A 27,716-nucleotide genomic window follows, 5' to 3' on the forward strand; every position below is an offset into this window, starting at 1 on the left:
CACGCCTTTATGTGTCAGGATTCATCCCTTCTCGCCTCAAATATGTGAGAGGCGAGGCTGAGAGAACCTGACACGGGAAAGTGTCGCTAAGACAGGACTTTAAACTCCTGTCACTGTCCTTCCCAGTCTCACATATCTCAAGGGAAGGAGGAGGCCGCCGTCGCTTTTGGCGCCCTTTTTGCAAAGAGCCGAGCCCGCTCCTCGTGAATTACTCCTGTAGGGAAGCGACACAGGTGTTCCCCCGGCGGCATGCATACAAATGAGCGCGCCAAATTCACGCACGGCTTGGGAGGAAGGAGGGCGGGGAAGGAGTCCTGGTTAGGGGGCGTGATCAGACAGGAAGGCGGGAGATCTCTGATTCCCCCTATGTGGCGGGAAAGCGGGAAGTTTGAAAGATGTTATAAAGGGGCTTAACTAATTCGGCTCTGCTACTGAGAGAAAGGACATTCCTGTGGTAAATGAGGGCGTGCCAAGCTTTTATAAACGCAGGCGCACACAGTTGTGTTATCTTTTGACAGGACCACCTTTTTGTATGTAGGGACACCTTGGGGGGGGGGGAAGTGGGGGGTGGAAACAAACAAACAAAAAGTTATATACAGAGCATTCTCAGAATGACGAGAAGTAAAACGTTGTCCATGCTAAATCGTATTTAAATGAGTCCGATTTAAATATGCCTGGAAAATGGATGCTTTGGCGGATGGAAGGATATTTCATCCCACAGCAATCTATCTATCTATTAGGGGAAATTAGGGTATTTCAAATTCGCTAGTGGTGCACTTATAAAAATTAAAAAAATAAAATAAAATCTATGAGGTGGAATGTTCAAAATCAAGGAAAAAAAGAAGCTCGGAAATGCATGAATTATAAAAAGCAGCCTCTCGCTCACTCTGTTTATTGCTCTGTGGAACCAACACAGCTGCTGTTATTCCTCATAACACTTCATTAATTCTGAATACAAGCATTTTATTACTCTGACAATTCTGACAGGCAGGCAGATGCCATATTTTAACAGAGTACCCTTTGATTCCCCCCCCCCCTCAGATAAACGACATATGTGGAGAAAACCTAAACTCCCGTAATACCGTCATTAATACTCTGCAAAGTGAAATACTAATTCTTTTTTTAAAAAATAGCCCAAAATAGATTGCTGCAATTTTAAATTGAGGCAGTAGGCCTAGGTGTCCCCTCCCCCGCTACTATGGCATGTCTATATGCTTTGCCTCACACAAAACTGAAGGTTTTTATCTTTAGCCACACTGGGTGAGACGCAGCTAAAATAGGGTTAAAATAGCTAAAGCAGGTTTATCTCTCTCTCTCTCTCTCTTTGTATCTTATTGTAACTGAATTTGGCATATCCTCATCTCATTTTATCCACCTGTGAGGGCCAAGAGGGTGGGATTTGAATATGAGAGATGCCGGTTCAAATTGCTGCTCTGTGCACAACACAGCATTAAACTGAGACTCATTAAACTGGTATGTACGTTTATTTTCAGGTGTCGTAAATCTGTCTTCGCGATCTGACAGGTTCTGTAGCAAGGGCTTCATGGATGCTACAGAGGGCTGAGGTGTGTGTGTGTGTGTGCCTCACTTCAGAGAGGGCAAACATTATCGTGGGGTAGTGTCAAAATGAAGAATTGCCACAGGTTCTGTATTCTGTAGTATTTAATGTGGGCCAAGGGCTCTACTGTTGGATACAGAAATACAGACTTACCGTAAATGTGTTGAGAACAGGAAGGCGGCAATTTTTAAAAAAAATCAACAGAGTGACAGATCTTTAACATTTACAAAAATGAAATATTATACCTTGCTTCTCACATGTATTTACAGTCTAGAATAGAATCTTTACCGTTGTCTCCATGTTTATTGTTCTGGACTGCTGTATTGACAGTTTTCAGTATAATCTATTATATCTTTCTGAATTACTTGTCTAAATTTGACCATGATTCTACTCTTATCTGCCAGGTAGATTCCACAAGGTGACTGGAGACAGTTGCTCGGCTCTATGGGAGATGACTCTTGTGTTGCTGCAAGGTTTCGTATTTTCTTCCACCTTATTCAACATATACATGAAGGTGTTGAGAAATGCAATTTGAGGATTTGGAGTTCATTGCCAGCAATAGGCTGATGATAATCTGTTATTTCTTCCTCAGTTCTTCGCAAGGTGGTGCTGGAATTCCTGAACAAGTTGTCTGGAGTTAATAATGAGCTGGATAAAGGCCAATAAAAAGAAGTTCTATCCAGCTAAGACTGAGCTGTTGACGGTAGGTGAACCAGTTGACGGTAGGTGAACCTGTCAATTTGAGTGTGAGTGGGCAACCTGTTCTTACAGCACTTCAGTGTTCATGGATCCAGCGTTATAGCTTGACAGTTTCTGTCCAGAGTGCCTTTTTCTTGTTAAGTTTGGTGCATCAACTGTTCTCTTTCCCATGTTATAATGCTTGTGTCACCATCTAACATACCTTCTAAATTATATAATAATGTCAAAATTTTATTTCCGTAATGCATTTTACGTGGGTCTGCCTTTGAAGACTGTCCAGAAACTTTAACCGATCTAAAATGTAGCACCCAGGTTACTGTCGAGGAATGGCCTCAGAGACCAATCTTCGTATGTCTGCTGCCAGTATATTTCTTGGCACAATTCAAAGTACTGTTGTTGACTTTTAAAGCCTTAAACAGTCTTGGTCAGGGTAATACGAAGGGGCACCTTCTCTCCTAATTTTCTACTTTCCTCTGTCATCAAAGTCATTAGTGGAGACTTTGTTGAGTATACCATCCCTAATGAGGTATGGTTAGCAGTGAACAGGACAGGGTCTTCTTAGCAGTGACACCATACCTCTGAAATCCCTGGTCAGTAAAGCTGTCCTGGACACCTCACCTTTCATCCAGGAAGCTGGGCCGGAGGAAAGAGCTCTTTAAAGGAGTGTTCACTCCAAAATCAAGTATTGATTGTTCTTTTCTAGTTGCTTTGTTTGTGTTTTAAAGATAGGTTGTTTTAGGCTGCATTTATATTTTGTATGCTATATTTAATTGGTTGTAACCTTCTTTGAGAGTGTTTAACTAGGAAGCAGCATAGCAATCTTTAAAAAACAACAACATTTTATTACTTGGGCAAATATGGTGTTGTTGGAGCTAGGTGGTGGTATGTATCTTCTAATCCAAAGATGAACTTTGGAGTTTCTCCAGTTATTCCCAAGGCTGTGAGTTAAGAAGTTAACTTTTGTATTCCTTATTTTGAAGTTCCTTTATACAGCCTACCTGCCGAATTCCATGCAAGTTTACTCAGGTCAATATTTTTTATCAAGTATTTTTAGGATGGCACATGTTAAATCACACTAAGTTCAATCGGAGTAAACTTCCATAGATGGGATTTCTGCTTTAACACAGTAAATAAATCATGCAGACCGAGTGCCTTTCTGGAATATGTAAAGGTAAAGGACCCCTGGACGGTTAAATCCAGTCAAAGGTGACCATGGGGTTGCAGCGCTCATCTTGCTTCAGGCTGAGGGAGCCAGCTTTTATCCAGAGACAGCTTTCCGGGTCATGTGGCCAGCATGACTAAACTGCTACTGGCACATGGAGGAGCGTGATTAGTGCCAGAGCACACAGAAATGCCGTTTACCTTCCTGCCGTAGTGGTACCTATTTATCTACTTGCACTGGTATGCTTTCGAACTGCTAGGATGGCAGAAGCTGGGACAAAGCAACAGGAGCTCACCCCATCAAGGGGATTCGAATCACCGACCTTCCGATTGGCAAGCACAAGAGACTCAGTGGTTTAGACTACAGCCACCCGCGTTGCTTCTGGAATATGTATATTTGCTAAACATTTTTTCCCATTGTAGGCTGCGGCTTTTGCCAAGTTTGGGTATTCTTACTGAGATGCCACTACCCAACTACCTTTGGAGGTTTTAGCCTTTATTTGGAGGGAAATTGGATCATTTGAATCCAAAATACCCTGTTTGTAAAAAAGAAAAGAAAAAAGGAAATACTGTACCTAGAGAAAAAGATCTGCCAAAAAAAATGACGCTGCCGTCAAATATTGTACTTCTGTTGAGGCATATTTTGCAAAAGAAGAAGAAAACAAAAAGTGCAAGGGCTCAAAAATTATCTGTGCACTGTTACTGGAACAAATATGGGTTCTCAAGTTGTGAGAATTTACAAGTCATTTAGAGACAGAAAAGAAGTCAGAAATATTGAACGTTTATGCTTTCTTTTCTATGAATAAATCAGATATATGCACAAACAGCATCATTTATTATGATGATTGATTTGTTGTGCAAAACATTTTTCTAGGCTCCTGTCTTGACTAAGCAGGTTTTCTAGAGGCCTAGAGTATAGTGATAGTAAACCCATATTGGTCATAGGTTTGAAGTCTTGTTTATTCTGTTATATTTTACTCCAGGAAGAGCCATTTATCCTAAATAGAACCCAATAAGGCCAACATGTATGTAAAAAATAGATGTATTTTAATGTGATTCCATTGAGATCCCAAAGATGAAATTTTGCAGGAAGCTGATGGAAATGTTTAATCTTATTACTTTTTAAATCACTTTTTAAAATTTTAAATTATGTAACTTTAAAATTTAAAATAAGTCCATCACGTGCCATATCATATTAAAACCCGTGAAGTTCTGAAGAGATTTGTATTTTTAGTTTTGAAATATCTCAATTCTGGGCTGAGCTTTTAAGGTTTTCGTGTAGTCCAACAAGGCCAAAATTGTCAATTTTTTGAAATTTCAAACCCTCGTAACGGGATGAGATAAAAAATAAACTGAGATGTGGGACCTTCTCTTATATTACTTTTAGGAAACTGAAACTGAAAGCAAAATAAAATGGTAACGTAAAAGTCTTTGGATCACTTGACATGGAATGGCCCACTCCATGCCTGTGAGTGTAGAAGTGAGCTTATTGCTACATATTTGCTGCTCTTGTGATTCTCCAGATTAGAGGAAATAAATGTAAATTCACTGAAAAGCTTCTGGCTATAAAACAAAGAACTGCCAGTACTTCAGAGACGTCACATTTATGTATGACAACAGTAGATGTTAGAAAACGACTCAAAGATTTGGAAGGATGATTGATGTGTTGTATATTATACTTATAAAATTCAACATTTACCCTGTTTGTGTAATATATACCAATCATGCCATTTTATAGTCCTTGAGCTCATTGTTCCTTTCAATTTTCCTGTGGATTTCATTTTCCTTATCTCTATACTGTGGATTTCCCTCCCGCTTTTCAGGCTAGATTAATGAACCGAGGAAGAAGGATGACATATCCTGCAAGAACCAGCTATACCTTGATTCCAAACCAGAAATATCGACGAAGCTACCGTCGTTCCAGCAGGTTTAGCAGCACCCTGGATGCAGATTCTCCATCTCTGTCAACCCTTGGGGATTTCAAAGCACTCCCCTTAGAAATCTTTCAGATGGTTTTAGAATATCTGCCAGGTGAGAATTTGAGGCTTTGTGATGTATCTGCTACAAAAGCTCTACCCCATTTGCCAAATGTAGCATACCACATTAGCTGCCAGTTCCTATGTGGCAAGCCACTATGTCTGGTTTATCAGGCGAGGCTGCTCATTTATAATTGACAGTGGCGATCTGTTATTGTTTATTGAGATGCAGAGTATTTTGTACCAGTGGTCCTGTGGTATACTTCTTTGGCTTGTTTTAGTTCGGGACTCATTGCCCCTATGCTGCTGTTCAAGTTTTTCGGACTTATACAGTGGTACCTTTGTTTAAGAACAGCTTAGTTTATGAACAACTTGGATTAAGAACGCGGCAAACCCAGAAGTAGGTGTTTTGGTTTGTGAACTTTGCCTTGGAAGCAGAACGTGTTCCGCTTCCTGTTGCGTGTGTTCCATTTGTAAATTGAGTCCCCCGCTGCTATGGGAAAGCACGCCTTGGTTTAAGAACGCTTTGGTTTAAGAACGGACTTCCAGAACGGATTAAGTTTGTAAACCAATGTACCACTGTATGTGTTTTTACCTCTCAGTATAGAGTGCCTACATTGTTTTTTAAAAAATGTTAACTCCTAGTTTATACTGTAGACTCCTGGTCTATACATCAGGGGAACCTCAGGCCTTGGGACCAAATGCGGTCCTTCAGTTTCTTAGTTCAGCCCTAGGAACTCTTTCCCACACCCTCTTTGACTCCTTTTGCCTGGCTGGAATGTGCCTTTAGCTGTGGCAATGACCCTTGCTTGCCTGGAAAGAGAATGGGGAGGTGTGTGTATATGTGGGTATAGAAACCTCCGACTTTTGCATGGCTGGAATGTAACCTACTGTACAAAGGTAAGAGGTGTGCCCATTGCTCTGGCCACCCCTGGTATATGGCCCCCAGAAGCTTGCCCACAAAAGAATGTGGCCCTTGGGTTGAAAAATGTCCCCACCCCTGCCTGCTGTACATATATACTTATATCTTATGCAGTGCGCAGAAGGGGCTTCTATGGAGTTGGAAAGTACTCAGGGTTGTGCAAGCTCAGAAACAATTACTTGCCTCCGCAAAATACCTGTTTGGTGGATGGATGAATATGCACAAGAATCAGATTTAACTAATTAAAGGGAGATAGGCTCCAACAATTAAGTGGCAAAGAGGACAATGGGATGGAAGGCATTGTAATAAAGCTGCCGAAACATAATCAGCAACATTGCAGAAATGCTAAGTTCCTGTTTATGAGACATCAACTTTCAGACTAAGAAACTGGAATTAGAAGACAACTGGAGCCTGCGACAAAATGTTGCAGTGGAGATTGCTCTTGTTCAGGGTTCTAGCCATTCTGTTCCACTTGATTGTCTGTCTTTCTTCAACTGTCATCCCAGCATTATGCGGCCACTGAGCACGCTCAGTTCTCACTGGGGTGTTTGGGCCCTCCCCTCCTCCATTTAGCGTCCTGCCTCCACCCCAGATGTGTTATATTTCTGCACAGCTGTGGGTTCCGTGTCCCTTTTATTCTTGTGCCATTTTGACTATATATAAGCAGTAGCACTCCCAGCCTGAACAATGGAAACAGAAGGACTTACCATACTTAGTCACATGATTAAACTGTGTCTTGTCATTGGCCTGGTTCACATATCACATTAAAACATAGTTAAAATAAACTGTGTTTTAATGTGAGCGAGTGGCATGCTAGTTGCAGGTGCTTCACTCATTCCTTGCTCCTGCTGAACTGCCAGGAAACAAGCAAAAGATTTTCCTTGGCTTGCTCCTCAGGCCCAGCCTACTGCTTCTTTCCCAGCAGTGCATCAACAAGGGGAGCAAAGCACCTTGTGAGCCCAAATTGTCAACTAATTTGTAAGAGCAACAGTAATCTTGGAATAGTCAGCATCCTGAAGTTCATAATAAGCATTCTGGGAAAATGTTTCTGTTGAACCTCATATGGGTGAGAGGAAAGGGCAAAAGAGCTATTTGCCTGTGTCTTGTGATGGGGAAAATTAGCTGAGCTCTGAAGGTCTAATCTAAGTCACTGGAGGCCACAATGAATCCTCAGGCCACCCTTTGTCTAAGATAAAGTGAATTATTGACTTGATAAGCAACAATGTTTTTCTAGAGAATAAGGGCTCATGGTTGTGTGTGTTTTTTCTTTTCCTCCTTTTATTCAGTGAAGGATATCAGCATGCTAAGCATGGTATCAAAGACTATCAGCAGCCGCCTTATTAATTACATCTCAACTCCTACAGGAAACCGAAGACTTTTGCGGCAGGACTTTCATAATCCTGAGCTATCTGGCTGTAGGAAAGGATCCTCCATGCTAGAACACTACAAATCCTTAGGTGACAACAACTACATTTTTTTTTTATTCCAGGGACACAAAAAAAATATTTCAATTAAATAAAAAGAAGCCAGGATTCAAGATCCTGGTTAACTGGAGAATAAGAACATAGATACAAATTGAATCTTTTTAAAATAACAGGGAAATATTATTGAGCAGGATAGGAGGTTAATTTCTCTATGGCAATTAATCCAGATCCAATTTCAGTCATATAGTGAACAAGGGTTCGTTTCTCAACAGATGAGCATAAATCTCAAGTCTCAAAGACTTTTGCTGGAAATTTCTTTGCTTTACAATGAAAGACCCAAAAAAGGAGGACAGTAGTTCTTTTTAATACTTTCTACTACATACAACACATGCCTACATACACAATTTTATTTGTATGCCACCTTTCCATACTTCAAGCCAAGCTCAAGGTGGCTTACAACATGAAAAAATAGATAATTGCCTACAACATAACAAAAGTAGTCATAAACAATAAATAAAACATCAAATTGAACAATTTCCACATTAATCATGAGATCTAAAATAAAGATACAAAAAAAAAAAATTCAGTAAAAGCAACAACTTCCCCCTGCCCACCTGCAATAGCACCCATGCAACAACACCTCAGTCCAAGAATATTTTCCGTAGCCTCAGCTTTTGTAGCTGGAGTCAGTCAGGGCCCCACTCTCCCAGTCTAGTTGGGAAAAGGCCCGCAAGGCTAGGAGCAGGTGTTCCAGGACCAGAGTCAAGATGGCCTCTACATCATTAGTAGTAACATACACTTGCTGCATCCTGCAAAAACGGAATCAGTTCCATGTACAAGTTAGGAATTGAATAATGCCCATGTAGTTCAGCAAGTCTGTGATGGTCACAGCAACCCAAGTTTCCCACTTTTGAAAGATGGCTTCTACAAAAGGAACACAAGGAGAGCCTTGCTGGATCAAGCCCAAGGCCCATCTAGTTCTGCAATCTGTTCTCACTGTGACTGACCAGATGCCTATATGGGAAGCCCATAAGCAGGGCATGAATATAATGGCACTCTCCCTTGTTTATGAGTCCCAGTGGAGGTAGAACATAGTCTCATACAACATGAATTTGCTAATCATCTCTTAAAGCCCTCCAAGTTGGTGACCACCACTATAACTTGTGGGAGCAATTTCCATACTTTAAAATGTGTGGTGTACTTCCTTTTGTCTGCCCAAAATCTTCCAACATTCAACTTCACTGAATGGCTATGGGTTCCAGTACTATGTTAGAGATAGAAGAGTTTCTAGCTACTTTCTCCACAATATGCATAATATTATACACCTTTATCATGTCCTCTCTTACTTGTCTTAAAAAAAAATAAGGAAAAAACCCTAGGTGTTCTTTTCATTGCTGTTTTCTGAAACCTTTGCAACTCTACAATACCCTTTTTCAGATAAGGCAACTAGAACTGTACACAAAAAGTTACAATTATCTGGGTCCTCCAGATGTTGTTGGACTCCAACTCCCATCAGCCCCAGGCAGCATGGCTGGCGGCCAGGGGAAACAGCACTACAAAATGATCAAAATGTGTTGCTCCTTCTGGAATAGCAAAATAGTCACCAAGTGAGTTTTGTAGCTAAGCAGGGATATCAACACAGGACAAAGGACTATGTTCCAAGTCCTTAGCCCTTACGTGGCATTAGTTCTCTGTTTCAGCAGCTGAATGAGCAAAAAAGCTCTTTTACACTTTCATCCCTCAGCCTTCTTTGTCTGTCCCCCAAATATATTTCCAGCATTCCCACTCAGAATTCGCTACCAGTTTTCCTGAACAATACACTGTTGACCTAGTTTTTTAAAATAAAAATTTAAACCATAAGTTTCCACTGGCTTAGAAATATTTTTCCCCTACTACAAACAAGCTGTTCCAAATTCTACATCAAAAAACAACTCTGTTGTTGCTTCCTTGTGTGCTATGCCATAATAATTCAGAATAATATACCCTCTAACATGGCTTGGAAGAAAGTCAAAAGCTCTTCTTTCCATGATGGACAAGGGTAGCTGAGTTTCCCCCAGTGTACTTTCAGATTCTATTGTATTTCTTTTTAATATAAATATTTTTAGTAGCTGTCACTTTACAGTTGACACAACCTTTCTTGCAAGGCTTGAAATGCTATTTACATGACCTTTTAAAAACAACAACCATTTCTGAGGTGCTTTGATGTGCAATTGTCAACACAAGGAGCCAAAGTTGGCAGAGGCCTCAAAGGATTTCAGCTTTATAGACTGATCTATAAACCAATTAATCTGGAGCACTTTCATTTTATCCAGCTGATGTGGCTTTAAATCCAAACAGTCATTTTAAGTAAATGAAACTAAATCAATTTACAACTAGCAATGCTAATAATAAACATTTGTGTAATACCTGTTGTGTGCCAGAGAGGCTGTATGGAGCAGTCAGTGCTGTCCCGCTCAGAGGGCCTAAGTCAGGCATGTCCAAAGTCCTTTTCGGGGGCCTAATCTGGCCCACCCTGTGGCAATTCAATCCCCAAAAAAGCTCAAAAACTTAAATACTAGAAAAAGCTCAAAAACCTCAATCCTGAAAGAAGGACACAGTTCTGAGTGAGTAGTAGGATTAGAAAAATTTGAGTGAGTAGGAGGATCAGAAAAGAAAGAAGGAAGTATAGTGACAGCAGAAAAGCAAGGAAGCTTAGAGTGGGAAGGGTAGTTCAGGAAATAATTTACTGGAAACAGAAGAAGGAAAGTCATTGTCATATGACTATCCTAACTAGCTGTCTATTAACAGTGTGTAGCCTATTATTTAGTTTATTAAATAAACGGGCTTCTGGCTCCTAACAGCAATATTTCAAAATATTCTTGTGTGCTTTTTTCTTTCTTTGCAGGCCTGTTGTTAAAAAGGTGTACTTTATTGCTACCTACAAAGGAGAGATTGAAGTACATACACAAGATACTTTCAGAAGTAAGCATAACAGCTTTTTTAAAAACCCACCTTTGTACATCTGCACATGCAAATTGCCTTATGCTTCCTAAAATGCCTAGTAAATTGAAGGTTCCACCCCTCTTTTATCTTTATAGATTTCCTGTTTTAAATTTAGTGGCTGCTCAGATCCATTTCATTGTTTAGGACTACAGTGTTACGGAGTATTTTTACAGGTAAAGGATACTTTAAGGGAGAAAAGCATTTGGGTTTCGTGGTTGCTTTGAAACTAAACAAAGTTTTGGGGACTTGGTTTTCACCTGTAGTTCCTATTTTTGGTCATCACAGATAAAAATATGAGTTAGCAGAGAGGTTGTCTGTTATTTTCCAAAATGTTAATTGCACTGATGTGTCATAGAAATCATAATCAGAAGTCAGTGTTATTCCATTCATTTCTCCGAATCACTGTGTGACAGAAAGAGGGAGAACTGGTTAGAGATCACTGAGGAAGCTTCCATGGGGAAAATACCCGATACTTCGTTTTTCAAGAAGTAATTTTGGAAATATTGGTGCAAACTTTAAAATTTGCTTTAAATGAGTGTCGCTACAAAATCCTTCTGAGGAAATCCTTCTGACCTGAATTTATGACTATGAGGTTCTGGAATGGACAAAAAATATGCCTCCATCTGTCCTGGGAATCTTAATTTTCCCACCGGTATTACTATATGGATATACGGACCCCCTACCTTGTTCCTGTGGGACGTGGGTGGCGCTGTGGGTTAAACCACAGAGCCTAGGACTTGCCGATCAGAAGGTCGGCAGTTTGAATCCCTGCGATGGGGTGAGGTCCTGTTGCTCAGTCCCTGCTCCTGCCAACTTAGCAGTTCGAAAGCACATCAAAGTGCGAGTAGATAAATAGATACTGCTCCGGCGGTAAATGGCGTTTCCGTGCGCTGCTCTGGTTCGCCAGAAGCGGCTTAGTCATGCTGGCCACATGACCCGGAAGCTGTACACCAGCTGCCTTGGCCAATAAAGCGAGATGAGCACCGCAACAGCAGAGTTGGTCACGACTGGACCTAATGGTCAGGGGTTGCTTTACCTTAGCCTTGTTCCCAGCTCTCAAATTACTTGTAGGAGCCTCAACTCCCTTTTGAAGGTGTGATATTCTCTCTGCAGCAAAGAGTTCGCTCTATGGCATAATACTTTTGCTGTTTGAGGTTTCATTCTCTTCCTGTTGTTGGTAAAGGCAGAGCTATAACTCTTTCACTGCCTCCCAGGTATTTGATGCAGCTCTTCATCTTTGGAGGATTAGTATCTGTCTCCCCTGTCAGCCCTCTACTTCTGCTACTTCCCCCTGGCTGCTTGCATTAATTTCATTGCCTCCCTCCCAAGGACAGTAGAGTCAGGCAACTAGAACTCAGTACTGAGTCATATTAGAATACCGTACACAGAAAATATATACATAGCTAAGAGATGTTGGACCTATCAAAGTGATTTGGTGATCTTTATGTATCTACTTTTGTTTTTGTTTTTCTCTGTAACGTTTTCAGACTTTAACAGCAGGTTGGGATGAATTAGAATGTCATCGGGTTTATAACTTCCTCTGTGAGTTGAGTAATTTACCCCGGAGAGTGCAGACAGTTGTCGGCAGCAAACCTGGTAAATACACCGTGTGAAGGAGAATGGTGTCCTACAACCCTCTTGTTCTAAATTCAGATGCCATCAAGGCAAGGGCAAGATCCTTGACTCTGAGACTGTGTACACACTCCCATTTATTTTGCAACCAGTGTGCCCCCCCCCCACTGTTTTAGGAAGCAGTATATACACAACATTAGCCACAAACCATATCTATCTACATTAGCCCTGTTGCTTCTTACAAAATGCTGCCTTTTCCTGCATTTTCCCCAAGCCAGCTTCAATCGAAACTGAGGTTGCATTGCAGGGGGTGGACTGGATGACCCTTGCGATCCCTTCCTACTCTACGATGCTATGATTTTGTGACCTATCTGTGTTTTAAGCCAGTAATGTTCTTGCAGCCTGAGTCTGTAGAATTCACTTTCTGCTATTATTTGCAGCAATGTAAAATCAGGCTATTCTGTACCAAGGCTGATTCCTACATGTTGATTTAATGTCTTAGGAAGTGCCCGAAAACTGGAGCTGAGGATAAGGATCTTTTGCCGCAGTGTTCTTTTGAACCATTGGATTCATCGGAGTGATTCGGCATTTTGGCTGACGCGTATTTTAAAGCCATGGCCTATGGTAAATCAAGCCCGGTTACTATATATACTGTTTGGGCCTGCCTCTAACTTGGATGGTAAGCTGTTTTAAGTAATAAGGCACAGAATCTATAACATAGGTAGAAATATATGGGTAGGCTATCTGTAAATTCTGCCTATGCAATTCCAAATGTTTTGTTGCAGAAAGAATTGGGGGTTGGCTTTTGCTGTCCAACTCCCCAAGGGACTTTGATTCCCCTAAGTCCATGATGGATCAGAGAAGAATGGCTGGAGGCAGGATTCAGGGAAAGCAAGGCAGATCTTTATTTTTCTGTTGCAACAAAGTCCCTCCCCCCCCTTGCAAGGAGGTGAAAGACCCAGAACAAAGATGTGCAAGCCCCTTTTAAGACATTAGACATTGTCCAACCCCTTAAGCCAAAGACCACCCTAAAAGCATCATGCATGCATCACAGAAAGAGGCAGGTCTACCAGAGAAATTTGAGTGTGTGGCTTCTCTCCTGTCTGCCAGGATACCTGATAATGTTTTAGTGATTGCATTACCTGGGCAGTCTGGCCATTCTTTTGAGATGGTAAATACTTTAGTTCTTGAATCCAGGTCACCGGACCACCCTATTCATATACAAAATATGCCCGTAAGGCAGGATTTGAAGTATTTAGAAGAGAAAGAATTATTGGGAAAGGTTTCTTATCTGCAGAGGAAATATTTAGAGTCATCAGGAGAACCAAGATTGTTCTGTGTGCTAAAACAATGTATAATTTTTTTCAGGGAATATTTCCTAAATTTTGGAGGGAGAAGGATTGGTTTTCTGTGGATTGTGTGTCAGCTGTGTGTGTGTGTGTGTGTGTGTGTGTGTGTGTGTGTGCACCCTAAAATTTTATAGCAATTGCAAGAAGTCCTGAGTGTACAGTGGTACCTCTGGTTACGTACTTAATTCGTTCTGGAGGTCCGTTCTTAACCTGAAACTGTTCTTAACCTGAAGCACCACTTTAGCTAATGGGGTCTCCTGCTGCCGCCGTGCGATTTCTGTTCTCATCCTGGAGCAAAGTTCTTAACTTGAGGTACTATTTCTGGGTTAGCAGAGTCTGTAACCTGAAGCGTATGTAACCTGAGGTTACCACTGTATTAGGGAAAGCATCATGAAAGTATTCTGATTTACATCATTCTTGTTGAAGAGACTGTCCTTGTTAGGTGTGGAACCAGCTTCTAACCTTTTATGCTGCAGTAGACAGGCATTGTAATTGTTTCATGCCCTCTCCTTAGGAGAAGAGAAAGGCACAATTTGATTGATGAACCTTGGCATTTGCAAGGAAGGCACCATCTTACACATTGCCCCCAGACTTGGCCTGCCTCAGCTAGTAAAGAAAGTGCTTGACAGATTTTCACAGTTTAGTGTGAGGAAAGATTAGTTTTTCTGTCATTTCACCCCTCCACCATATTATTTCCCATCTGTGTCTTCTTACACAGCTATGTTTCTTTTTTCCAAAATACAATGTCTAGTTTACAGCAGTGCTTCTCCATGCCCATAGATTACTGCTCCCTCATGTCAGTTTTGCAGGAAACTTAACAAAGTCACCTCGCGTCAAAAAGCAAGTGCTGTCAATTGTACCTGACACCAAAGCATTGGTAGGCAATGTCCACAGACAGTTTTTCCGGGTCATGTGGCCAGCATGATTAAGCCGCTTCTGGTGAACCAGAGCAGTGCATGGAAACGCCGGTTACCTTCCCACCAGAGTGGTTCCTATTTATCTACTTGCACTTTGACGTGCTTTCAAACTGCTAGGTTGGCAGGAGCTGGGACTGAGCAATGGGAGCTCACCCCATTGCGGGGATTCAAACCGCCGACCTTCCCATTGGCAAGCCTTAGGCTCAATGGTTTAGACCACAGCGCCACCCGTGTAACCCACATACGGTACCTCACCCTAATTCAACATTTATCTTCTATATTTCCAATCCATTTGGGGGGAGGATTAAAATATTAGTTATAATACTACTTAACTTTTAAAAGAGTTGTGGTAATTTTGCCACAGTCCTAACCCCACAATGTTGATGTGTCTGTGTGTCTGTGTGTAGTTTGCTGTGCAGTCACCTCTACTGAGTTACTGTTGTCCTTAATGTAATTCAGGGCATGTGGTTTGGCAGAAAACGACTGACGGTCCAGCAGACGAAACCAGTTTGAAAGGGTTGGCAGATGCCATTAAACTACTGTATGACACAGAAGCAAAAGAGTGGACGGCAGATGATGTCATCAGTTTGTTGGATGAACTTTCAGGTACAGTACTGCCTTTCTTCTACTCATTCTCCTAAGAATCCGGAAGATTATGACATAGCCACATTCAGAGCCAGTTCACATGACTCAGGGCTGGTGATGAATTGTGAATTGACTCTGTCTAGACTGAGTGTTTTGCTTGGATGGCAGGATAATTTCACTGAACATGACATTTCAGTATGTGCCCAGACCTATAGTTTGGCATGCCCCCCAATTACTTGGCAGTGGTTCAATAAGCTGTGGCCACAAACTGGGAAACTTAAAATGTCGGCACAAGGTGAAGCAATAACACAGCCATCTTGCAATGTGCACACACTCAGCCAAGATACATGCTACTCACAATTCGGAATGACTCGCTGACTACGCAGATTGGCTCTGAGGGCCAAACTGGGTGCAGCAGGGCCATCATGTGTTTTCTCCATTCACAGGGGGAGATGGGGATCTGGACACAGATAAAGTAGGAGATGCTGGCTGGAAGATGTAGGAAAGCATCTAGAGAACACCAGGTTGAGGAAGTCTGCCTTATTTAATAGTACAGTGGTACCTCTGGATATGAACGGGATCCATTCCGGAGCCCCGTTCACATCCTGAAGCGAATGCAATCCGTGTCTGCGCGGGTCGCAATTCGCTGGTTCTGTGCATGCGCGTGACGTCATTTTTACCGTATGCGCGAGCGGCGAAACCCAGAAGTAATGCATTCCATTACTTCCGGGTCACCGCGGAGCGCAACCCGAAAGCGCTCAACCTGAAGCAACTTCAACCCGAGGTAGGACTGTAAAAGGAAGCAGAGAGGTGCTGGATTCTATTTACTCTCTGCAGTAGGTCGTTCCAGGTTTTTTGGGATTTTGGCATTTTATTGCTTGGCTGAGAAGCTGGTTGGTTTTGTAGCTCATATTTTTTATTATCTTTTATTATTATTTGTTCCTTCAAAAAAGGTAAAAGTAAAGGTACCCCTGCCCGTACGGGCCAGTCTTGACAGACTCTGGGGTTGTGCGCCCATCTCACTTAAGAGGCCAGGGGCCAGCGCTGTCCAGAGACACTTCCGGGTCACGTGGCCAGTGTGACATTGCTGCTCTGGCGAGCCAGAGCCGCACACGGAAACGCCGTTTACCTTCCCGCTGGTAAGCGGTCCCTATTTATCTACTTGCACCCGGAAGTGCTTTCGAACTGCTAGGTTGGCAGGCGCTGGGACCGAGCAGCGGGAGCACACCCCGCCGCAGGGATTCGAATCGCCGACCTTTCGATCGGCAAGTCCTAGGCGCTGAGGCTTTAACCCACAGCGCCACCTGCGTCCCCTATTTGTTCCTTAGATGTGCTTTATTGGTGCTGTATTGTATCTTGAGGAAATACAACTAACAAAGGCAGTTTTTTTAAAAAAGTTGAAGACGTATTTTTAAAATACTTTGTCTTAAAAAAAATAATATTATTTTTATAACAGTGGTTCCCCGTGACTGGCTTCTGGAAAACAGTGCCCGGCTCCTTATCTTGTGCGGAAACAATATCTGCTTCACTTTTATGGCTAGTAAAGCTGTGAACGGTCGAGCTATCGAACTGGCGAGGCTGGTGGTTTTTCTGGCTTTGGTGAGTAGCAATCAACAGGCAACTTTCCTTTTCCTGTAGTACCTTTTTCAAAAATTAAGGCCTATCAAAGAGCCAAACCCATTGTCCATAGAAACATGACAGCAAGCTGCCTTATACCTAGTCAGAACATTCACATACCCCGGTATCGTTGACAGTGGCTGGCAGAAGATCTCCAGAGTTCCAGGCTGTTTTGGTTTGGGTTTTTTTTACCCAGCCCTTCCTCAAGATACCAGAGATTGAACCTGGAGTGGGGGAAACTTCTGCATGCAAAACATATGCTCTACCACTGAGCTGCAGTTGTTAATCATGGTGTTAAATGCACTATTGCATTTAATGGCTACTTTCTCTTTAAAATAATGGGTGCCAGGGGTGTCAACTTGAATAAAATATTGGGGGGGGGCAGCAGGTAAGCCCTACCCCACACAATCAATCACATGATGCAACACACACACACAATTTTAATGGCAATGGCCATCGACTTTGGAGGGGGCGGCCCCCTCAAATCTTTTAGGGGGGAGCGAAGGGACCTTGGACCCTAGGAGTTGGCCGCTATGAATGGCCAGGGATGGGGAGAAATGATTGATACAATAGCATTGGGGGGGGGAGCCAACACTTGATTAAACACCTCCTCCTTGAAACTGTTGTTTGGCATGGGAAGAAAATGGCCTCAAAGGAAGCTGCCTCCCAGGCCCAATAGCTTGTGTGTGTGTGTGTGTGTGTGTGTGTGTGTGTGTGTGTGTGTGAGAGAGAGAGAGAGAGAGAGAGAGAGAGAGATTTCTATTAAGACCACAGCAGGTGGGATAACTTCTTCCTTATGATCTATAGTATTGATCCTAATTACTATCTTCTCCCTCTCTGTTGCCTGTTATTTAGAAGAAGACAAAACTAGAGATGTTTAATGTCATCTTAATTTGGCCCTTTTGCACCAGCTTTTCTATTACAGTGTTCAGGCTACTTGCCAAAATTAACAAAATTACAGCAAAGTTTTGAAAGAGACAGTTTAATATTATCTCTGTGAATACTGCAAGGCTAATTATCCTGCCTTAGGGTGTTTCTATGGCAGCATCCAAGTATGTCGCTTTGCGTATTGCCCACTGCACGATTTTGCTCTTAAGTAGGGAAAGCATTTGTTTTGTACAACACACTTTGGAGAAATAATTCATTTGGGTTTTGCAGCTACATTTTACTCTCTTAATAGCCTGGTTCCCATTTAGGCTAGTTGGAATCTGCACACCAGACACACACACAACCAACACACACACACACACACACACACACGAAAAATGTGTCAAAATGCCCTGCATCTAACACATTTTGCCTGCGTTACAATATGTGTCAGAGCTACACTGTGATGTCTGGCAAATTAGTACAGATAACAAGTGCATCTTCCTGCTTTTTTCTGTCAGGCAAGCAAATGCAGCGGGGTGTGGGGATGACAGACTTCTGTACCTTCAATTGTTGCACAGAAGAAGAGGGTAGATATCGCTTTTCATGCAAGACTGAGCAAACCAATCCCTGCTGAGAGCTAGCATGGTACAGTGGCTAAAAAACTGGGCTATGAATCGGAAAGCTCTTGGTTCAGGTCTCACTTCTGTCATGACCTCACTCATAGGCGCCGACTCCATGGGGCCTGAGGGGGCCCGAGCCCCCTCAAAAATTCGTTTGGGGGGGCAGAGCCCCCCAATAATTTAAGTAAATTATCACCGTAAATTTCGCTCTATAACACACAGATTTTTTCTCCTAAAAAGTAAGGGGAAATGTCTGTGCGTGTTATTGAGTGAATGTGTGGTCCCTGGAGCCGGAGCGCAGGGGCAAAAATAGGCAAAAATCAGGCAAAAATCAGATGGGCGGTCGGGCGGAGGGAAGGCGGAAGCTGCTGCTTTCCTGCATTCTGCCTCAGGGTCTTACTGCCCACCCGTTTCTGTTGCTGCTTCTGCTCAAACTCAACAAAGAGCAGGGAATCCCCTGCCCTCCTGGCAAGCAGAGGGTTAAGGAAAGGATCGAGTCCTTCCTTCTAATTCTTTCCTAGTCACACTGCGTGCAGGCTCCAGCCCACCACCTCCTCCTCTCCGTGCTCTAGGGATGCAGGTGGGAGAGAGAGAGAGAGAGAGGGCTGGCTTGGGGGGGGGGACTTTTGCCTTCCTTTCCTCCCCCCCACCCCGTTAAACTCCTCCCCTGCATTCTTAGCCAGCTGCTTCTCCGCACACCCCTCTTGTGCTTCTTGTCCCTTCTGTGTTTTTCCTTCCCTACCCATTTAAAACGTGGTGACAAAGCACGGATCCACATGGATCCTCAGGATTTTTGCATTGGGTCACCCCAAATTCACCATCAGATCACGTAGCATGTCCATGGCTACATCTTGCACCAAAAAAATCACGCACCCACTGTTGCCTAGGGTCACAGTGGTGCAAAAACGTGGTTACAAAGCACGGATCCACATGGATCCTCAGGATTTTTGCATTGGGCTACTCCAAACTCACTGTCAGATATTAAAAATCTTTATAAAATAGAGAATTAAATACATACAGAATGTTAAATTTTCAGTTTTGAAATATTAGTACTAGTTTAGTACTGTATTTCTATATTACTATAGTACTGTATTAGTTATTTTCAAATACTTAAATATTTTTAGGGTGTAAGACCCAATTAAAGCCCGTTATTTACATACAGTATTACAGTATTTACATACAGTATTAGGCATACTGTATTAACTTTATTAACTGTATTAAAGCATTAACTTTGAGATATTATATTTATTTAATGAACCCTCAGCCTTATTCAAAGTAAGCTTAAATTAGCTATTTCACTTATTAATCAAAGTGCTATTACTGTGCGACAGCAATATTTTATGTTTTATTCTTTTAATGATAGTTTAGGATTTATTTAAATATCATTTCAGTCTTTTCAGAGCTATATATTCACAGCTCTGTAATAGTCTATAAGCATAATTGTTACTGTAAATTAAATTAGCTTTTTACGAAAATACCGTGCGTGTTTTTGTTTTGTTTCTTTTTTCAAAGCCAAAAAGTGTTTCAGGCTTGTCGAGTTTCCCGGAGTGTGGAGTTATAGAGAGTCGAGTTTTCGGGGTTCTAATGTTGATCATATGACTCTAAAATATTTTTAAAAAACTTTAAAACTCACTAATTTTCATCTAAAATTTAGAAAACTTCCCGGGGCAGGACCCCGGTATGGGCCCCCCCAATATTTTTTATAAGTCGGCGCCCCTGACCTCACTCAGTGGCCCTTTATTCTACGACATGAAGATAATCATATCAGTCTATCTCACAGGGTTGTTGTAAAGATTATGTAAATCACTTTGAACATTTGAAAGCACTGTAGCAATGCTGGGTATAATATTATTAAATTTACAGAAAGTGCTGACCTTTGGCTGCAAAGGAAGAATTGGCAGTACACTTAGAGAACACATCTTCCTTTTAGCCATGGCTTGAACTTTCCTGTGCCTGATGTCATATATGACGTCAAGCACAGGAAAGGTGGACATGGTTTCGCAAAACAGGCTGATGGGCCAATCTGCAGGCCATAGATTCCCCATCACTGATGTTTTGAAGTGAAAAGGGAGGAATCAAAGATCAACAACTGCTGTCCGTCCAATCAATGGAACGGTCATTAATATTTTCTGTTCTTGTGCTAGGTATGTGAGAAGGACCTCTACTGCATGGATTGGGCTGTTAAAATGATGCAGAAAGTCTGCAAGGTTTTCAGTACTCCGGGTGAAAGGAACAACTTCCTGCAAGGCGTGGAGAATTCTTTTGCACACATTATCATGGACGCACTGCAGTCAGTGATATCGGGTAAGAAATCCTACAGGTAGCATAACCGTTGTCACCTGCTCATTTCTTTAATTACTGCTTGTCCCTGTCAGCTAGTTTCACTGGGTGCCTCTGCTCCATGTAAATTCACAAATGCCCGATAGCCTTTCACACAAATTAGGTAGTTAGGTGCAGGAAATAGTTTCACTTAATGCATTGTCTCAAGGCTGCTTGGCTGAGCTCTGAAGTGAGAGCTCTGTTAGACAGATAGCACATGTAGCAGCTTTGCTAGATCATAGACATAAAAGGTTCCAGCAGAGCTCATGAAGAACAATATCAGCTGGTGGGCTCCTATAATGGCGTCAATATTTACATACATCGATTCAACAGGCATAATACCTGGTTGCTGGACAGAGGCAGTAATTATTCCAATCTATAAAAAGGGTCCTATGGCAGATCCAGCGAGCTATAGACCCATTAGCCTCCTTACTATCCCCAGCAAACTGTATGCCAAACACCTCCACATCAAGCTAATTGGAAACTGAGGCAGTTTTGGCAGAGGAACAAGCCGGCTTCAGACAGGGCAGAACAACAATAGACCATTGCTTCGTATTAGCACACCTCATTGACAAATACGTCAATAAAACACGTGGAACTCTATACGCAGCATTTATTGACCTGAAGGCGGCCTTTGACTCGATCTCACGAGTCAAACTTTGGGCTAAACTCAATGCTACCAACATTGACAAAAGATTACTATTCTTGATAAAAAGCCTATATAAAGACTCCAAGTTATATGTAAGAACCTCAGTAAATGGGCAACTAATTGGCCCTGTACCAGCCACCAAAGGCGTCAAGCAGGGCTGTATTTTAGCCCCGGCCTTATTCAACTTATATATAAATGACATGGTCAAATACCTAACATCCCCGGAGTTTCATGCCCCCAAATTGGCCGAAAAATCAATTTCAGTGCTCCTCTATGCTGACGACGCGGTTCTCTTATCACGAACTAAAGTAGGCCACAAAAGGTTACTAAGAGAATTCTCAGCCTACTGCAGGAGAGATCAACTGGTGGTTAATCACCAAAAAACCAAAGTCATGGTCTTTGCTAGGAGACATAGACATCACAGATGGGAGATGGACAATCAGCCAATAGAACAGGTCAAAATCTTCAAATACCTCGGAGTAGTTTTCCAGTCAACAGGGGCCTGGGAGGCCCATCATAAATATGCTAGGGAAAAAGCATCTCAAAGCGCCAAAATACTGTCTCGCTTTTACTTTACGAAGGGGGGCAGACATATCCCAGCAGCTCTGGAGGTCTTTCAAGCAAAACCCTTGGCGCAATTACTCTACGGGGCCCAAATCTGGACAGGAAATAATTGCCACACTTGAAACGGTCCAGTCTAAATTTTTAAGACAGATTCTAGCCGTTCCACCATGCGCACCAAATGCGGCCCTACGGCTGGAGACTGGCCTCCTCTCCGTCGAAACCCGGACCTGGTTAAGAACATTCAACTATTGGCTTCGCTTAAATTTAAACCCATCCGGACTACTACCTCTAGCAGTACGAGATGCTCATAGAAGTCGGTGGTCCAAAGTAGTGCATCAAAAACTACTTACATGTGGCCTCCAAGCACAGCATCTCCTGAAAATGGGTCTCCCCAAGGCAAAAATCTTTATTGACCAGCGCATGAAGGATATTGAGCAGCAGAATAACCTGGCCTATATTAAGAAATTTAGTGCTTTGATTTTCAGGCACCATATTTATCTACCTTAACCATTCCAAAACTCAGACGGGCCTTTACACTGGCCAGACTAAATATGTTACCCTCAGCTGTTCTTGAAGGTAGATATCAAAAAATAGCATTCGAGAACCGGCTCTGCCCCTGTGGAGCTGGCTACGTAGAGACTGTGTCACACGTTCTCTTGTCTTGCTCCCTATATAAAGATCTCAGGGACGAGACCATTACGCCGCTCCTATCTGCCATCCCGGGCCGCTCTTGTGAAGCCAAATTGTTTTCACTCCTAGCCGACCAGAACAGCTTGACAACAGAGAAGGTTGCCAAATTTATCGAGAGAGCAATGAGACTGAGAGCTGCTATCTGAATGACATCAGTGTCGTTACCCGGATTTCTCCCCTAGGATCTTATTATTATTATTACTACGTTTTATTATTATTATTTTATTACCTCTGCCAAGTTTTATTTTTGTTGGTGTTTGTCCTGTGATGCTATGGCCTGTCGGCTATGCAAATAAAGTCTATTTTATTCTATTCTATTCATAAGAGGTTTTTAGGGTTGCCAAAAGTAAAAACCAGGACACACTGAAGGTTGTTGAGCTTTTTCTTTTCTTTTCTTTTTTTTTAGGAAGACCCCAAAATTGTTAATTGTTTTATAGGAAAACCCAGTAATCAGGACGTATGGCAGCCCTAGAGCAGAGGTTGGATGGTCCCCTATAAGGGATGCTGTAGCTACAAATTTCCGGGGGGGGTTTTGCCCTTCAAAATCTTCCTCAACTCTCTAACTCTGTGATTCTATATTCTGATAAAACGTCTTCCTGAGTTTAGGGTTCCTCTTTAGCATACTCCAAAATATCATTTAAAGTCATTTTTATGTTCTTAATTATGCAATTAATGATAATAATTGTAATGTTTTTGTACGCCTCCTTCTGGCAACTCCTGCAGCCAAGCTGGTGCCAAACATCTTGCTCTGCTTTCCTTTGGACCACATTAGTGAGGCTGCTATTTGACTTGTGTGCAGCACTGTCATGGAGTGACAATAGCAAGGGCAAATAGCGAACAATCTCCAGGGAGTGATTTTTATCAGGGCTGCATTGTGAAAATCTAAAACCCTCTCTGCACCTTCAGTGTTCCCAACCCTGAGCTCATAGTTATTACTTTACTGGGAGTGGAGGGCAGAACCACAGCAATGTGTTTCATACATTGTGTTGTCTGGCCCTCAGGGCAACTAACAGAACATATATTTGTTTTTGTGCTTTGGATTTGTGATTGTATTCTCTTCTCTTCTACTTCCTTGTCTTTTTGAAAAACAAATTCATCCTTGATTATCATTGGGTTTTTATTCAAAATATTGAAGTTGGACTCCTGCAGTTTTCAACCTGCGTTTAAAAAAAAAAAAGGAACAACCCAGTTTCTAGTTCTAGCTCAAATTAAGCTCTGTGAGCACCCAGAGTTGAGTGTCCTTATAAATGTGTAATTCTCTAAATGGCTTCACACTGCAGAAGTGAAAAATAAATTAAAACTTAATATCTGCTACCAAATCACTATGAATATGCAGCAGCGTGAGCTATTGGCTTGCCACTTGCCACTAAATGTTTATAACAATGCAATCAATGCTGTCACAAATCACTAATATAGCACAGTTAGTGTGGCCACTAAGAATAGTCCACAGGCTTGCACATTTTAAGCAGATTCTGCAAAATCTGTTTCCATAAAAGTATGTCTTTTTTTTTTTTTACCTCTTGTTTATTTCACTTAGGGGAGCACGATGAGGAAGACAGCAGCTTTCTTAATCTGTTTCATCTGGTAAATGCACAGGCAAATTTTCATAAGGAAATCCTTTATCTGGCCATGAGTAGCAGCATGTAAAATTCTCAGCATTTTGGAGAAGATACCACCATGAGGAGTGTTTCCTCTTTCCCATGTGGTTGCCAATATCTTAACCGGCCTTCAAGATTCGCACCTCAGTGGTCATGGGAAACTGCATTATAGCTGTAAAAAAAATTTTTTTTTTTTGCAGCTTCTGAAGTGTGTTGTTGAATATTTATATATTTATATGCAAACTATATATCTATATATTGATTATACATATTTATACTAGCTGTGTTGGAAAACCAGTTGCATTAGCAGGAGGTGGATATCGGTTTGCAGAAATGAGAAGCGAGCTATGCTTTGGAAAAACTGGGCAGAGGAGCACAAAACAGTCACATTAAATACTTCAGGTAGTGCAAGTGCTTCTTCTTTCATTTTTAAGTCACTCTAAGACCGAGAGAAGTAACTTTTAGTTCTGGTTTCCCTTTGGGATTTCATTAAAATGAAGGAAGCATAATTAAAGAGGCCCAATCAGTTTTATATCCAGTCCCTATTATGCTATTAACCTTTAAAACAGAGAACTCTGCTGTGGATAATTTAAAGTTGTTAACTGTATGTGATTTCACCGGAAAGAAGGTTTAAAATAGACATTTTCCCAGAATCGGAGGAGTAGCAGAAGGATCCCCACATAGCATGGCATGTAGAAAGTTAGCAGATCGCAAAGTGCATTATGTTGGCCCCAGTGAAAGACATTTTTGTGGACTTTGTACTATGGTACCTAAATGTGGACTGCATTTAATGGATTGGGCTGATTAACTTTTTGCATACTGAAGGAACAAAGCAGACGTTGATCGTTGATCGTTGATACTCCTTTGCTCCCATCCATTATCTGTAGTAAAATCAGAAATGCAAATATAGTTATTTTAAAGCTACCTTGGTTGATTTATTCATTCAGAAATAAGCCATGCTGTTTTTGTGTTTATGTACATCACTACAGAATGAATGACTCCCAAAAAGGACTTGGCAAAATGCACTCTGAAGTTGTTGTGGATTTGTTCTGAATTTGGTGTGGGACTAATTTTTTAAAAAGTTAAGCTTCCATGTTGGGTTAAGCGTCGTTACACCTTTATGCTTATGTAGTGTGATGAGAGAGACAAGAAGGTGATGTGAGCAGCAGTATTTATCTTTCCCTCTGCTGGTTTTCTAAAAAAAACTTTTGCTGCTTCTCTGTTATAACTGGAAAAAATGCCTTTTTCAGTTAAAGAAAAGAAATTCCTGAATATACTTATAACTTTAAACTACTGTCAGTTTTTTTTAAACTCTCAGTGAAATTGAAAGAATATATTGAATGCCCAACTATAAGAACATTTTTTAAAATGTATGAATATATATGTATATATCTTATCTAAATTATGTTTCTATTTATTGGACATTACATTAAATAACAAGAAATGATGAGCATGTACTGAAGGTGGTTTGTTTTTATGTGCATTATTTCTATTCACAGAAGATAAAAAGTCAATTGGAATTTAGATTTTCACAGAATTATAAAGGTTTTGCAAGAGATTCTAAGTTATTGAAAATCTATAAAGGTAAAGGGACCCCTGACCATTAGGTCCAGTCGCGGACGACTCTGGGGTTGCGGCTTTCATCTCGCTTTATTGGCCGAGGGAGCCGGCATACAGCTTCCAGGTCATGTGGCCAGCATGACTAAGCCGCTTCTGCCGAACCAGAGCAGCGCCTGGAAACGCCGTTTACCTTCCCGCCGGAGCGGTACCTATTTATCTACTTGCACTTTTTATGTGCTTTCTTTTTCTCCCCCCCCCCCCCCATGTTCATAACCACCTTTAATTGACAATAAGGACATGAACTGTAGAAAAAGTGGAACAGTGGAACAAAAAAATGCTTCTGCTGGTCTTTTAAATCCTTCAGTGATGGCAGAGTTCACCGTCATCACTAAAGTGGTGTTGTATGTCCAGGCACCACCAGCTACTGTTTTCATACAAGAGCCACAGTGCCAGATACCCACAGCTTTCCTCTTCATTTTGGTCTTTCCACAGAAGTAGCAAGTATATTAAGCATACGGGCTAATTTCAATCTTCTTCACCATTTTCCTCAGGGAAGCTCCGTATCGGGTACCATATTTACCCACAATCCCAACCTTCTTGGTTCGTTTGGCCATCTTGTTACCGCTGCAGGCCGCAGGGAGAGAGCTTTTGATGTGCTTTCGAACTGCTATAAACACTCTTAATTCTTGAATTTCAATAAAGGGTTGTTTTTTTTAAAAAAAAAAAAAGGAAGGAAGGCAGAAAATCTTCCACGTGACAGCTCTTTAGATGCTTGGAGATGGCTAGCATGATTTTTCTCAGTCTCCTCTTATCCATGCTAAACATACCCAACTCCCTCAACCGTTCCTCATAAGGCTTGGTTTCCAGACCCCTTTATCGTATTTATTGCCATCATCGGCTCACTTTCCAGCTTGTCATTATCCTTCTTAAATTGTGGTGCCCAGACACACACTTATACTTTTAAAAGCATTTAGTAGCTCAACTGACATTTATTTGATGTAATTTATTTGTTTCTTGAAGGTCTGTTTTTGACAAAAGCATGCTTGATTGTTAACTTAGAACTAAAAATATAAGAGTTTGCTGGATCATACCAAATGACCCTCTAGCCCAGCATCCTGTTCTCACAGTTGCCAACCAGATACTTAGGGGAAGACCGCAAGCAAAATCTGAGTGCAGTAACACCCCACTTTCAGTTCTCATTCTTTGACAGAAGAAAGTTATTGCACCCCACCCTCAATCTCCACAGCAGTGTGGGATTCCAGGGAGTTCCAGGGCTTGAGTTTCCTTTGGAAATGAGGCACAGCAGAGACTGTGGTGTCTTTATGATATGTGGTTTATTTACATATATATACAACCTGTTCCTGGGGAGGCGGGTGGCACTGTGGGTTAAACCACAGAGCCTAGGACTTGCCGATCAGAAGGTCGGTGGTTCGAATTCCCGCGATGGGGTGAGCTCCTGTTGTTCGGTCCCTGCTCCTGCCAACCTAGCAGTTCAAAAGCATGTCAAAGTGCAAGTAGATATATAGGTACCACTCCGGCGGGAAGGTAAACGGCGTTTCCGTGTGCTGCTCTGGGTTGCCAGAGGCAGCTTAGTCATGCTGGCCACACGACCCGGAAGCTGTACACCAGCTCCCTCAGCCAATAAAGTGAGATGAGCGCCACAACCCCAGAGTCGGCCACAACTGGACTTAATGGTCAGGGGTCCCTTTACCTTTACAACCTGATCCTACAATGGAAGGGCTCCCAGCTTTATACTCCAAGAGGGTCTTGCTTCTCCCATAGGTGCAGTTCTGTGTCCAAGCAGACATCAGCCAAGCTTGCCTTGTTCTCCCACTAACATAAATGTCATAAAACTGGCAGGTTGACAGGGAGGAGGAAGAGGATTCCGAGGGGTGTGTTTGGGGCTGGGGCAAGCAAGGGATGGGAAAGGAAGTACTCACAGGGTGATGGACAGTGGCGAGGGGATGGGGGTCAATGCACAGGAACTAGAGCAGCAGGACCCATGACCAGAACTAGAGGGTCTCCTGTCTTCAAGAACACAGCAGGCTCTGAGGCGTAGGGAGAAGCAAGAGGGGCGCTCTAGG

General features: G+C 42.0%; 1 protein-coding gene and 1 pseudogene across 15 annotated transcripts; one reads left to right on the forward strand and one right to left on the reverse strand.

Annotated features, from left to right (window-relative positions):
- On the forward strand, positions 1–25,530 carry FBXO47 (F-box protein 47). Of its 14 annotated transcripts, none has more exons than XM_083709574.1 (13): positions 1–327; positions 1,963–2,031; positions 2,151–2,261; positions 5,242–5,449; positions 7,603–7,773; positions 10,625–10,701; positions 10,818–10,895; positions 12,210–12,318; positions 12,797–12,973; positions 15,020–15,166; positions 16,602–16,744; positions 20,397–20,556; positions 24,012–25,530. In XM_083709574.1, exons 3-13 carry the CDS (start codon positions 2,202–2,204, stop codon positions 24,119–24,121), a joined length of 1,440 nt encoding a protein of 479 aa, XP_083565700.1. In that variant the 5' UTR covers positions 1–327; positions 1,963–2,031; positions 2,151–2,201; the 3' UTR covers positions 24,122–25,530. The 14 variants fall into 14 exon arrangements, with proteins under 14 accessions (XP_083565700.1, XP_083565701.1, XP_083565692.1 ...); XM_083709575.1 differs by having other exon boundaries at positions 321–368; positions 1,967–2,031; XM_083709566.1 differs by lacking the exon at positions 1–327 and adding an exon at positions 352–454.
- Positions 24,877–26,275, reverse strand: LOC310830868 (large ribosomal subunit protein eL43 pseudogene; annotated as a pseudogene). The gene is made up of 2 exons: positions 25,961–26,275; positions 24,877–24,891 (listed from the first exon to the last, which is right to left on the reverse strand). The product of its transcript is annotated as a large ribosomal subunit protein eL43 pseudogene (transcript).
- Positions 26,276–27,716: the final 1,441 nt, after the last annotated feature.

Source organism: Podarcis gaigeae (genome assembly GCF_964106915.1).
Source record: "Podarcis gaigeae genome assembly, chromosome: 13".
Taxonomy (NCBI): Eukaryota; Metazoa; Chordata; class Lepidosauria; order Squamata; family Lacertidae; genus Podarcis; species Podarcis gaigeae.